The sequence below is a fragment of the Strix uralensis genome, chromosome 23 (assembly GCF_047716275.1).
Source record: "Strix uralensis isolate ZFMK-TIS-50842 chromosome 23, bStrUra1, whole genome shotgun sequence".
NCBI classification, from domain to species: Eukaryota; Metazoa; Chordata; class Aves; order Strigiformes; family Strigidae; genus Strix; species Strix uralensis.
In genome coordinates, this window is record NC_133994.1 from 7,519,130 (window position 1) to 7,532,514 (window position 13,385).

The 13,385-nt window shown below is 54.9% G+C and overlaps 1 protein-coding gene across 2 annotated transcripts; it reads left to right on the forward strand.

Annotated features, from left to right (window-relative positions):
- The first annotated feature begins 2,016 nt into the window (after positions 1 to 2,016).
- On the forward strand, positions 2,017 to 12,607 carry ALDH4A1 (aldehyde dehydrogenase 4 family member A1). Of its 2 annotated transcripts, none has more exons than XM_074893057.1 (15): positions 2,017 to 2,213; positions 2,892 to 2,985; positions 3,298 to 3,390; positions 3,494 to 3,541; positions 3,875 to 4,030; positions 4,929 to 5,078; positions 5,194 to 5,268; positions 7,652 to 7,839; positions 8,818 to 8,891; positions 9,396 to 9,592; positions 9,977 to 10,024; positions 10,399 to 10,551; positions 10,771 to 10,892; positions 11,474 to 11,592; positions 12,331 to 12,607. In XM_074893057.1, exons 1-15 carry the CDS (start codon positions 2,179 to 2,181, stop codon positions 12,441 to 12,443), a joined length of 1,665 nt encoding a protein of 554 aa, XP_074749158.1. In that variant the 5' UTR covers positions 2,017 to 2,178; the 3' UTR covers positions 12,444 to 12,607. The 2 variants fall into 2 exon arrangements, with proteins under 2 accessions (XP_074749158.1, XP_074749157.1); XM_074893056.1 differs by lacking the exon at positions 2,017 to 2,213 and adding an exon at positions 2,667 to 2,797.
- The last annotated feature ends 778 nt before the right edge of the window (positions 12,608 to 13,385 follow it).

The window sequence follows — 13,385 nt, forward strand, 5'->3', positions numbered from 1 at the left end:
AAATTGCCCATCAAGGCAACACGTAGTATCCTGGTGTTAATAGTGCTGGTTTTAGAGGTGAACTAGAAACACTGCCTGCCAAATTCTTAATTCAGTCCCTTGCCAACCCATTTCTGGAGGGGGGGGGCACTGAAGGCTTGAACACAAGTCTTTGGCAGAGTAGTGAAGAAACACTTGATTATTTCTTTTTGTCTGTTTTTGTGTGTAGTTCAGTGTCTTGAGACCCTTCCGCATTTGCGGGAGCCTTTCAAAGCTTCTCTTCTGAAGAAGCAACAAATTGTGTTTAAGAAGTGGGTATTGGATGCTTCTAGAAATCATGATTCCCTCCTAATTTGAGGCACTCCAACGGTGAAGCACTTCTGTAAGCAAAGGTGGTGCTCGTAGGTCTGGCTGGCTCTGTCTTTGGAGGAAATGATGATGTTAATGCTCAAAACAAATCCTGGGGTGGCTTTAAACCTGCATCACTTCCATGGCAGAACACCCCAGGACCGCTGTGCCACAAACCCAGCGCCCGTGGTTTGTGGGCTGCCCAGACTTGACAACCCCTGCACAGATTTCATCCGAAATCCTAACATTTCTTTGTTAGAAAGGGTTGAGGATGATTAAAAGCTCGATCACTAGACACACTTCTTGTGTAATGTGGTTTCACCAAGAGACACGTGATTCAGTCCTTCAGACACCTTACCTGCGGCTAAAGTGTACGTAGCTAAGTTCTGCCAAAAAAATGATTATTTATTATTTAACGTGTTTAAGTGGAGGGTATTGATGACTCTTTCCCCATGCTGTGTCACTTCTTGTCAGTTCCTCTTAGGTCATGTAAGAATTTCTTTTATACACATTAAAACAGACTACTGATCAGTGTGGAAATGAACCTGTTTACCGTACTGTTGTAAATATTGTGCTTTATATTCTGTATATTAGCTTCTTTTAAAGAAAAAGACTGAACTGATGATGCTAATTTGATCTCTGGTGAGGAAAGGACGAAGGATGAACCAGCTCCCAGGCTTGCTCTGGAGTCGAGATGTAAATCGATTTCCTCTGCGGCTGGAAGTCTGTCCTGGGAATTTGCAAGCAGACCAAATGGAACACGCACTTACTGGTGGTGGATTTCGGACCATCAAAGGCTTCAGAAATCTAATCCGCTTTAGCAGGGGCACCGAGAAGCGCCCGCGGCGAGAGCCAGCAGCGTTTGCACCCCTCTGAGTTCCACCGGCTTATCTCCATTTCCCTTTTTTAGTGCCAAAACCCACCCCACCGACCCCTTCCAGCTCTGGCCTCCCGTCCTGTGTCCGTCCATCCATCCCGGGCCGTGCCACCCCTCCGGTTCATCCTTCGGCGCTCGACCCAGCGGTCGCGTCACCCCCGGGGCTTCTCTGCGCGAGGGGGACGTGTGGGAGCTTGTCGATGAAAACGGGTTACAGTCATTCTCTGGTTACAAGGAAAAAAAAAAAAAACACAAAAAAAATAAATACCAAACTCCTGATTAATGGCAGTGTGTGGTAATTCTTGGGTTAGAAAACACCTTTTTGGGCAAAAGCTGCTTGTGCAGTTGGATGGGACACCCCCCACCCCCACCCCTTCTGTCCCTGGAAGTCCCAAAATGTTCTCAGCTACCCTAAAAATTAGGATCTTTCAGCTGCTGCTTTTATGTCATGAAGGGCAGCAGCACTTTAAAAATGCCCCGTACACAAACCAGCTTCCTGCTGACCCTGTAACCACATTTTGGGTTAAAATCCCCCATTTATTTTTTTTTTTTAATTTTTAGTTTCCAGAGGGGGCCGGAGCAGTCCCTTCCAGCTCCTTTTTCTCTCCCCAGGCCGCGCACAGGCAAAAGTGGCTGCTCTTTTTTTAAAAAATTTTTTTAATTATTATTTTTAGCTTCCTCCCGCCCCCTCCCACGTGCTGCGGCGGGCCACCGCCCCATTGGCCGGGCGCAACCATCGCTGGGGGGGGGGGGGGGGGTGTGTGTGTGAAGGGGAGGGGGGAACCCAGGCGGGGACACCCCACGGGCAGGGGAGTGGGACGGGACGCGCCCCGCCGCCGCACTCACAGCGTGTGGGGCTGCTCTGGCAGCAACCCGCTTCCCTCCTCCTCCTTTTTTTTCTTTTTTTAAAATAATTTTAAGGTTTTATCTTCTCCCCCCCGCGCCCGCGGTGGTTCGGGCGCGGCGGGGCCGGGATGTGGCGGCCGCTGCGGGCGCTGCGGGGCGGCGGGTGAGTGCCCGGGGGTCCCCTTCCCCCCGTCCTTGTGGGGGGGGGGGCGGCAGCCAACCCCGAGCAAACCCCCCCCTCTCCCCAAATCCCCCCCAAACCCCCTTCTTGCAGCATTTCCACGCGTGGCGGGGGCTCAGGGGTGCAGCTGCAAGCCCCCCCCTTTGCTGTGCGTTGCCTTTTCTCGCTTCTGTTGGGCACCTTCCCCAGGGGCTTCCTCCCCTTCTTTCCGTTATTTTGCCCCTTTTTCTATTGTTTTGCCCCTTTTTGGGGCCCTGTTGCTGAATGCCCCAGTTGAATGCCCAGGCGGGGTTGGGAAATGCACCTCCCGGAGCTGCCAAGGCCCAGCCTGGCTTTTGCCCCCGCACCCTGGACTTTGCCAGGGGCTGGCGGCGCGTTGGGGCGTTGGAGCAAACTGAATCGATTCGGGGCTTGTCCTGCGCCTCCGTCCTTAGAAAGTCCCTTTCCGTCCCTTTTTTCCCAGCGAGGAGAAGGGGCGGTTGTCTGGGCGCTATGTCCAGGCTCATTTCCCATCCTTGTGGCAGGGGATGGAGCGCAGGCGGGATAACGCGGTGCAGGGCCTGGGTGTGCGTGGCTGGGTTGGGGGGCGACGGGAGGTTGGGGTGCGGAGGGGAGGAAGAGGCCGGCAGGATTTCAGCTTCTCTCTTGCTTCTCTCCTAGGCGGAGATGGCAGCACCGCTCGGCCGTCGAGGTGACCAACGAGCCCATCCTCGAGTTTAAGCCGGGGAGCCCCGAGCGAGCAGCGCTTCAGAAGGTAGATTGGGATTTAGGGGGGGTCTTTAAGGTCCTGGTTTGTTCTTGTGGTGCTGCGCAGCAACCCCAGGCTCGTTCCTGGGGTAGGGGGAAGCCCTGTCCTGCCCAGCGCCCGCTCCCTCCCTTTGGGGACAGTTGGAGTTTAACTCCTGTCCACGTCCCTCCAGCCTGCGGGCACCCCGCACCCAGGAGGAGGCATGTCCCGGGTTTCCCTTCTCGGGGGGCTGGTGGGAAGGATGGATGGCGGGGGGGGGCAGCTGGTGGAGGTCTGTGGGTGCAGCCCCCACCGCTGTGCTCTCCTCCTCTCGCTCAGGCACTCGCCGACCTGAAGGGCAAGACAGAAGCCATCCCCTGCGTGATCGGGGGAGAGGAGGTGTGGACACCGACGGTGCGGTACCAGCTGTCGGTGAGTTTGGGGGAAAACTTACTTAGCAAGTGAGAACGGAGCAGGGGAGTGCAGCAGGGAGATCTGTCACACTGATAACTACTAAGGCTTTTCTTTTTTTCAGCCATTTAATCATGCACACAAGGTGGCAAAGTACTGCTATGCCGACAAGGTGAGCCCTCTTCCTTTTATTTTTGTCAGGGTGGGGGGAAGCAGCCTCATCTCGCAGCGGGGTTGCGAGGCTGGTGGTGTGATGCGAGGTGGTGAGTCTGGATGAAAGGCAAATCGCTGCTCAGATTGTGAGCAGGGCGGCTCCGGGGATGGGTGTTGGCTTTCCAAATCCCAGGGATCCTGGAACAAACTGGTACCGGGAGCTGCAAATTTGGGGTTGTGATGGCTGCTGTGGTTTGTGCCTGGGGGTGGATGGCCCCTTGCTTTCCCCTCCGACCTGGTGACAGAGAGGTGGTGGGTTCCTCCTTGCTGCCTTTCCTCTTTCCTTCTGCAGGAGCTCATTAACAAAGCCATTAACGCTGCCTTGGCAGCGAGGAAGGAATGGGACCTGAAACCTGTCCAGGACCGAGCCCAGATCTTCCTGAAGGCAGCTGACATGCTGAGTGGCCCGAGGCGAGCAGAAGTACTGGCCAAAACCATGATCGGGCAGGTAGGGAGATGTGGGATTGATCCAGCAGATATCTGAGACAAACAGGAGGGAATCTGGGGAGCTGGGAGTTGGGGAAGCAGGACAGGAAGAGCTGCCGAGGTGTTTTTTGGCAGTGGGAATGGCTGTAATGCTAGAAGTGCCTATAGCTGTGCTGCGGGGGGGTTCAGGCTGGTCCTTGCCTCTTTGCTGAGAAAGAAGGAGGTGAGGCTGGGAGTGCAGCTGCACAGGAACAGGATCGACTGGTGTGGTGGGCTGCGATGAGCAGGGTTTCCCTTGCGAAACGCCCCAGCAGCCCTGGCTGCCCCAGAGGAGGCACTAAAGGGCATTGGGGGGATGCAGGTGGATGTGACTACCTGAAAGGAAGGTGCAGAGAGGGGGGATGAGTCTCTTGAACCCAGTAACAAGCGCCAGGACAAGAGGGAATGCCCTCAAGCTGTGCCAGGGCAGGGTCAGACTGGCTCTTAGGAAGGATTTCTTTGCAGAAGGGGTTGTTGGGCGTTGGAATGGGCTGCCCAGGGCAGGGGGGGAGTCCCCATCCCTGGAGGGGTTGAAGAGTCGGGTTGACCCAGCGCTGAGGGATCTGGTGGAGTTGGGAACGGTCAGTGTGAGGTGACTGGTTGGAGTGGAGGAGCTTCAAGGGCTTTTCCAACCCAGATGATTCTGTGATGTCCCCTGGCAGACACAGGCTGCGTTTGCCTCTGCTCAGTGCCAGGGAGACGTGGTGGGATGGGGGCTTGCAGGAGGCCTCATGCTTTAGAAGGGAAGACGGGGTCTGCGTGAGAGAGACAACCCACAAACCACATCCGGACGCGCTGTGCCGCACCGCTGCGGCTCGCGGCTGCTGCATCCCCCCCGCCCTCCCCTCAGTGCTTTTATTTGCTGCGACCTCTCCCGGCAGGGTAAAACCGTCATCCAGGCGGAAATCGATGCTGCTGCGGAGCTGATAGACTTCTTCCGATTCAATGCCAAGTACGCCCTGGAGCTGGAGAAGAGCCAGCCCATCAGCGTGGACGTCAGCACCAACAGCATGGTCTACCGGGGGCTGGAGGTGAGGGGCTGTCCCCCTGCTTCTGGAGCTCCTTTTTTTGCCCCAAGCTGTGGTGTCACGCCACAGCAAGAAGCGGAGGGGGCACCCACCGGTCCCTTTCCTCTCCCACCTGCAGGGTTTCGTGGCAGCTGTCTCTCCCTTCAACTTCACGGCGATCGGTGGCAACCTGGCAGGGGCTCCGGCGCTGATGGTGAGTGTCGGGGGGGAGGTTTAGGGAGAGCCAGGGGTGCAGAGGACAGGCTGGAGAAAGGCTGGGGGGGCACCCACGCTCCGAGGCTGCAGTTTGCCTGGTCTGGGCTCCGCAAATTCAGCCTCCCTGGTTCTCCGGTGCTGTTCAATAGGACACACCTGGGGTCCTGCTTCTCTTGGTCCCCCTGAATTCAATCAGCTGTCTTGCAATTAGACTCAGATGTCTTTAATTACAAGAAGGCATTCTAGGGGCTGGATTTTAGACCTGTCCACTGATGGACAGGTGTGATGGGGAGAGCGTTGGAAAAGCAAACACTGCCCAAACCTGCTCTTCTGGGGTTTTTATTCTGAAGCAAGGTGTGGTTTTGCTCCTAGGCTGGGTTTTAGATTGAGAGAAGGTCAGGGTGCTGCAGGAGGGAGGAGAGATGAGAAATACAGTGGGGTTTTGTTTTCCTGCGGGGCGCTTGCTCTGTGAACGGGGCTTCAGGGTGCTGTCGCGATGCGAAGGTGTAATCAGTTTGTAATGGCTGAGGTTCCTCTTGGATGATGCTTTTTGGGTACAGTGGGTGCATTCAGACAAAGGCAGGAGAGAGCGGGTCGTAGCCCTGCCATTTAGCATTGAACTGGGAGACAGGAGATCCTGGCAGACATGAAAGATGGTCCAAAAAGTCAAAGTATTGATAAACAGCATTTCTGTACGTGTCCCACCCCGATGTGCCCATCGAGCACAGGGAGCACCTGCCTTTGCAGGGTCGGTTTTGGGGAGAGACTGTAATAACCTGCTGAATTTGGGCCGGGATTAATTAATTTTTTTGTAACACCGGAAAAAAAACCCACAAAATTGTCCTAAGCTCTTTACTAATTAGTCTCAGTTTTCATCCTGGCACCACAGACGGTCTCTCCAGCAGGAGTGTCTTGTGTTGGAGGTGGAAGAAGCTGCGATAAGGGAGAACACCAAACTTTTAATCTGGGGATGTCACATTTGAAAGCCAAATTCAAGGCGAAGCATTTGAGCCTCTCACTTTTGTAGGGGAGGAGCGGGGAGGAGGAAGGAAGAGGCTGAAACTAATGCGGAGCTGGGAGGGTTTTTGGGGGAAGAAGGTGTGTTCCTCCCACCCCAGGATTCGAGGAAGGTCCTCGGCTTTGGGGTATTTGGTGATAAACTCATCCCGGAGCGGATGAACGCAGCTGGGATGGGGCATGCCCGTGCTGGCAGGGCTGGGGGAACTGTTTTGGGTGTCCTGCAGTGCACCCACCTCTCCCTCCTTGATAAATTCCCACTGGGCTGATGAAATCCCTCTGCTCGCCCTGGGCCTGGGGCAGAGAGGAGCAGGGCATCAGCAGGTGGCTTGAAAAGCTCAGCAGCAGGTGGTACCTGGAATTAAATTTAGAAGAAAATGGTACTCAATAAGTGGATATTAATTACAGCCCCCGTGTTTTAGTCCCCACAGTGCGCTTCCCAGGGGATTAAACATTGCTCTTGCCTAAACAGCTGGAGAGATGAGTGTGGTTAATGCCACCACAGCGGTATCTGGACTGCTGGGCATCCCATCCCCAGCCGTGGCCTGAGTGAGATTTCCCAGTTGCTTGGAGATTTTTTGCAGAGTGTGGTTCAGTTTTCTCATCGTTTGGAATGGAAGGATTATGGGGAGGGCAGGAAGGAGCTTTGCCCGCACTGCGAGTCCCTGGAAAGCAGGCGCCTGGTTGAGACAAAGTCCGAAAATCCCCCTCGTGCTCCCCCAGGGCTGTGACCCTGTTGCATGGTCACACGCGGTGGGGGCCAAGCAGTGTGTCGGTGACGCAGGGGAGGTCACTGGGCCCCCCTCCAGGGCCCCGCGGCTGCGCACGGAGCCGAGGAGAGGACGGTGGCACCGAGCCAAAGGGGTGGGGTGCCCCGGTCAGCGTTTCAGCGCTGTGTTTCCCAGCCGGTGGTGCTGTTTGCCTGTGCACCGTTAATCCAGGCGTGAGGGTTCATTTCACTGCTGGGTCGTGCGCAGACCTGGTGACTCGCAGTGGCTTGAGCGCGTTTCTTAGCGGCGCCGTCCCATTTCCTGAGACATAAAACAGCTCCATGTTTTACGGCTCCTCTTAGGGAAGGCAAAACCCCCTGTCCCTGCTGAGGGAGGGTGTGAAAAGCTGTCACAGTGACCTGGTGGTGTGGAAGGGAAGGATTTTTGTGCCTTCAGCTGACTGGGGCAATCACAGTCCTTTTCAAAACCAGCGCTCAGGGTGGAACGTAGGAGTGAATCGCCCAAAGGTGCTGTTGCTCTGGTCCCATCCACTGTGGGCTGCGGGACAGGCTTCTGCCCAGAGCATTTAAGCATTGCACGCTGTGTTTGGGCTGAAGCCTTCCCTCGTGTGCTGACTTTGTCCTCTCCCCCAAGGGAAACGTGGTCCTGTGGAAGCCCAGCGACACTGCCCTGCTCGCCAGCTATGCCGTCTACAAGATCCTCCTCGAAGCTGGGCTCCCTCCGAACGTCGTGCAGTTCGTGCCGGCGGACGGGCCCGTGTTTGGAGACACCGTCACGAGCTCTGAGCACTTCTGCGGGCTCAATTTCACCGGCAGCGTGCCGTACGTTGGGGAGGGGAGCAACATGGGGGAGAGGGGCGAGGAGCGGCGGGCTGAGACCATGCTGGGTGCTCGTCTGCTGGTCCTCTGACCGTGTAGGACAGCGCTGAGGAGGGTAGCAGGCAGCCAACTGGCCATCCTTACACGATGTAATTAAAGTAGGGTTTTAAAACTGATTAAAAAGGTGTCTGACTAGGTTTTCTTGCTAAATGGAGTGAATTTAATAGCAGGGAGTTTCTGTTGCTAAACTCAGAGTCACAGAATCACCTCGGTTGGAAAAAACCTTGAAGTTCATCTAGTCCAACCGTTAACCTCACACTGACCTAACACTGACTCAAGGCACAGAGAACAAACTTGCGTGGGACGCTGCCCTGTCTCCCAGGGGTGCTGTGATTTGGCTTAACAAACCTCACTGCGCCAGCAGAGCGATGCCAGCTCCGTGTAGATTTGCAAAGCTGTGCTCTGCCCTCAGCATTGGGGTGTGTTAGCGATGCTGAGGGCCCTGGCAGCCTGCAATGGGCTATTAAACCCGGGAACCCCCGTTCCACCAGCAAAGGATGTGGTCTGATGAGCACCATGCTTTCAAGGTGGGAAGCTCATAAATTAGTATTAGTGGCTCTGCCTCCTGGTGGGAGGTTATTAGCATTTTTATTGTTTTGCAGCCAAGGGGGTTGTCACAGTAAAGACACCACAGGAAGGGGGAAAAGGGGAAGAACAGAAACTTCTGCTGGATGCTCACTCCTGTGGTCTTCCCTGTGACACTGCAACAGCTGCTTGTTTTTAAAACTATGAGGTTGTTGTGTAGTGCTATTGCTTTGAGGCCGAGGGTCTCCTCCTCAGCTAGCATCTCCCCTTCTGCTTGCAGGGTATTCCTTCTTTTGGGGATAGATGCAGGGGTTTGCTGGGGTCCCCTTCAGCAGGGCACATCACCCACGTGTGCCTTTCCCAAGTGCACTAAGCAGCTCCTCCTTTCTCTTCCAGGACTTTCAAGCGGCTCTGGAAGCAGGTATCCGAAAACCTGGATCGCTACCGCAATTTCCCACGTCTGGCTGGAGGTAACTGCCACTTCTTACACCTTTCTTTTTGGTGGGGGATTCAGTTTCTCCCCTGAGAAACTAAAGTGATGCCTCAGATTCCTCTCCTTGCGAGCAGAGAGCAAATGACACAGTAAGTTGCGTCCTGTTCACACTCTGTAGCAGAAGTGTAAAGCTTGTTTGTATTGGGAGGAGCTTATGGCACCAGCTCCCGCTGGTGCAGGGTGGGCTTTTATGGTGGGGAGCTGGCACTTGGGCTGGAGGAGGTGATGCTCTGGGGTTCAAGAGCCTCCACACTAAGTTTGAGAACTCGGGTCGGTCCCTTTTCCGTCAGTTTTGTAAGTCTGCTCCAGCTCTGGGGTTGTGCTCCCTGGGATCGTAGCAGTGTCCCCGTTCCCCAAGGAACCATGGACCAGGCTGGGCCGAGCCCCTGGCAAGGGACCTGGCTGTAGCTTGTGCTTTTGGGAGGTGGCACAGCCCTGACAACTCCTCACTTGCCCCTTTTCCTCCCTCCTCTGGCACCAGAGTGCGGCGGGAAGAACTTCCACCTGGTGCACAGCTCGGCCGACGTGGCCAGCGTGGTGAACGGGACCCTGCGCTCGGCCTTCGAGTACGGCGGCCAAAAATGCTCGGCGTGCTCCCGCCTCTACGCCCCGGACTCGCTGTGGCCCCAGATCAAAGAGAAACTGCTGGAGGAGCACGGGAAGATCAAAGTGGGAGACGTGAGCGGAGCTGCCGGGCTGCTGAAGGGCTTTGCGGCTCAGCGGGTGGTTGATGGGATTAGAGACTGCGGTAACTGGCTACTAATTCCTATTGAACCGAGCTTTTTATCCACTGGTTCTCCCCACCGCCGCCCCTCCGTGTCCCCCCCCGCTTCATCTTTTTTTAGTGATTAGAAATTAACTTGTAGCCAGCGTCTGCAGGAAGGATTGTGTAAGTCACTGAATACTGCAGACTAATTGAAAAGGGGTAGCTTGTGCCCTCGAACAGAGGTGTGTTTGGAGTGGAGGGAAATGTTATTTGGGGAATTTCGGCTCCTCCTAATCTCAGAGTTAGCTTTTCGGCACAGTGTGTACTTACATTGCCTCCTTTCTGCCTTCCCACAGCCCGCCCAGGACTTTGGGACCTTTTTCTCTGCAGTGATTGATGACAAGGTGAGCTCCCCTCTCCTGTTTCTACTAGTGCAAGAAGGTAACACCACCAGGCTCTCATGAAGTGTTGCGGTAAATGTTTTTTATTGCTTATAGCAAAGTACGAACATCAGTGATTAGTTAGAGCTGATTATCAGCCCTCTTTTCTCCCTGCTGGAGTATTGCATGCCTTAATCACTGTCCCTCTTGAAAAGTGGGTTATTTTGCTGAGAAACTCTCTCAGACAGGGTCAGAGTGCCTGGGACTGTTTTTCCAGCTCCCACCCCTCCTTCTGAGCTGGAAGAGTGTTAATAGCAGCGTAGCCCTGAAAGGGATTGCCCAAACCTCCTTTTAGACCCCTGAACCCACACTTTTCTTTATTATTTTCCTTTTCTCAGTCTTTTGCACGGATAAAGAAATGGATCGAGCACGCCAAGAAGTCATCCAACCTCACCATCCTGGCGGGGGGCGGCTGCGACGACAGCGTCGGGTACTTCATTGAGCCCTGCATTGTGGAGAGCAAAGACCCACAGGATCCCATCATGAAAGAGGTGAGAGCAGCTTGTGGGGAGCTGGTGGGAAAGGTGCAAAAGGGGCCGTGGGTGCCCGTCCCAAGGTATCTGCTGGGCACGTGATGAGTTGTGCAGTAAGTTGGTGCAGGGATGTTCCTCTGCATCGTGGCTTCAGCTAATCATGTGCTGGGGCACCCACGGCTTATTTTTGGAGGTTATCCCTGATGAGTGCTTTGTTTATTGTTTTTTGCTGTACAGGAAATTTTTGGCCCCGTCCTCACGGTTTACGTCTACCCGGAGCAGCGGTACAAGGAGGTGCTGGAGCTGATCGACACCACAACGCCCTATGGCCTCACGGGGGCGGTCTTCGCCCAGGAGAAGTGAGTGCCAAAATCCCCGATGTTTTGCAGCAAACGATGTTTTTCCCCTTCTGGGGTGAGCCGTCTAGCTCGCTTCTCTCCAGACCCCTGTGCTGCATGGTGAGGAGGAAAAGAAAGCATTTCCCACAAAGCTCACACTGCTTTTAGCCCTCCTGCTGCTGAGGAGGGAAGGCGATGCCTCAAAAGTAGTTTTTTCAGCCCAAAACTGCTTTTTCAGTGAGAAACCCTCCCAAAGGTGATGTTTGGAGCGTACAGGAGGATGGACCCTCAGCCCTTGTAAGCAGGAGGAGGACTAAGAGCAGTGTAACCTCAAAGAGGGACCATCCTTACGTTACGATCATCTTCATTTTATAACAATAATCCTTAGAAACAAGCTACAAGGAAACAAAATCGGGATAATTTGAGTTCTAAGTATGCACGACCCCTTTCAATGTGTGTTAAACACCATGCAGCCCTGGAAACGTGTGCGAAGAAATGCAAACACGCTTCCAGAATCACAAATTTAGTTGCTCTAGAAGAGCAGAGGCCTCCGCACAAGTTTTTGCCGTCGTGTCGTGGCCACAGCTATTTCTGTCCCTCAGGAGAATCATCGAGGAAGCCAGGAAGCTCCTGCGCAACGCCGCCGGCAACTTCTACATCAATGATAAGTCGACAGGCGCCGTTGTGGCTCAGCAGCCCTTCGGAGGCTCCCGCATCTCAGGTGAGACAATGTCCTGTCTGGAGACGACAGGAGCCAGCAGTGTGCCCAGGTGGCCAAGAAGGCCAGTGGCATCCTGGCTTGTATCAGCACTAGCGTGGCCAGCAGGGACAGGGAAGGGATCTGACCCCTGTGCTCGGCACTGGTGAGGCCGCCCCTCGATGAGTGGGTTCAGTTTTGGGCCCCTCACTCCAAAAAGGCCATTGAATGACTCGAGCGTGTCCAGAGAAGGGCAACGGAGCTGGTGCAGGGTCTGGAGCACAGGTCTGATGGGGAGCGGCTGAGGGAACTGGGGGGGTTGAGTCTGGAGAAGAGGAGGCTGAGGGGAGACCTCCTGGCCCTCTCCAACTCCCTGAAAGGAGGGTGCAGAGAGGGGGGATGAGTCTCTTGAGCCAAGGAACCAGCGCCAGGCCAAGAGGGAATGGCCTCAAGCTGCGCCAGGGCAGGGTCAGACTGGCTCTTAGGAAGGATTTCTTTGCAGAAGGGGTTGTTGGGCGTTGGAATGGGCTGCCCAGGGCAGGGGGGGAGTCCCCATCCCTGGAGGGGTTGAAGAGTCAGGTTGACCCAGCGCTGAGGGATCTGGTGGAGTTGGGAACAGTCAGTGTGAGGTTCATGGTTGGACTGGAGGAGCTTCAAGGGCTTTTCCAACCGAGATGATTCTGTGACACTTAACCTGCGTGGCCAGGCGAGTCCCCATCCTCCATCTCCTGCTCACCGGCGCTTTCTTTCCTCCTGGAACAGGCACCAACGACAAACCCGGTGGCCCCCACTACATCCTGCGCTGGACGTCACCCCAGGCCATCAAAGAAACACACGTGCCCCTGAGGGACTGGCGCTATGCCTACATGCAGTGATGCCTTCTCCCCGGCCCCGCACCAGTACTACTGATCTTCAACGCACAGAGTGGCTTCGCAGCTACAACCTTAAAAAAGCACTTAAATCTACTGATCTTTAACTCGACAAGCTTCGGGTTTATTTTTAAAGAAAAAATTCTATTATTAAATTGCTAACTCAAAAAGTCCCTGTGGTTTTCTCAGTGTTGCAAGCGCGTGTGGTTAATTAAGGGAAGGCTGGAGGTGTGGTTGCAGAAGCACACCTGGACCCCAGGTTCCCTTTTCCTCCCATTTTGTCCATCCCAAGCGGTCCGGCGCGGTTCCCTCTCGACGGGGCTGAGAGCGCTGGAATTAAAGGGGGAGATGAGCCTTAAGAGGCTGGGCCTGTCTCAGTCACCTGCAAAAAGCAACATCCCCCCCTTCTCTGTCCCCAGGGCCCCCTTTACCCCAGCAGAGCGTGAGCTGCTCCAGCAGAAATCACTGGAAGTTAAGGGCTGCCTGCACCAGCCTTCCCGGGCAGCGTGGGGAGCCTGGCTTGTTTTAAACCAGAGATCAATGTGCTGGGAGCCCTGAGCCATATTTTCTCCCCGTTCCTGAGCAAAAGCAAATCCCCAACGCACCCAAATGTTTTTGGTGCAGGAGGGGAACTTGGCAGAAGGCACACTGTGCCAGGAGAGGGCAGCTGCGAGTGCGGTGCTGGTAGAAATCAGTTAAGTGCCTTATTTCACCCCTCTGAAGCCCGTTACCTGGCAGACACCCTCGGGGTGTGCTCAGGCACCAGGCAGATGGACCAGCAACACCCTGCTTGGTCCCCTTGTTTCATTATCAGAGGTGATGCTGCCTGGGGTGCTTCCCATCGCTGGTTAGTGGCTATTTCCACCGCTCCAATCCTTGGATATCTGCTGGAAGGAAGCAGAAAGGTTTCAAGAGGTGTTTCAATATAGGAACGTTGCTGTGCAAGCT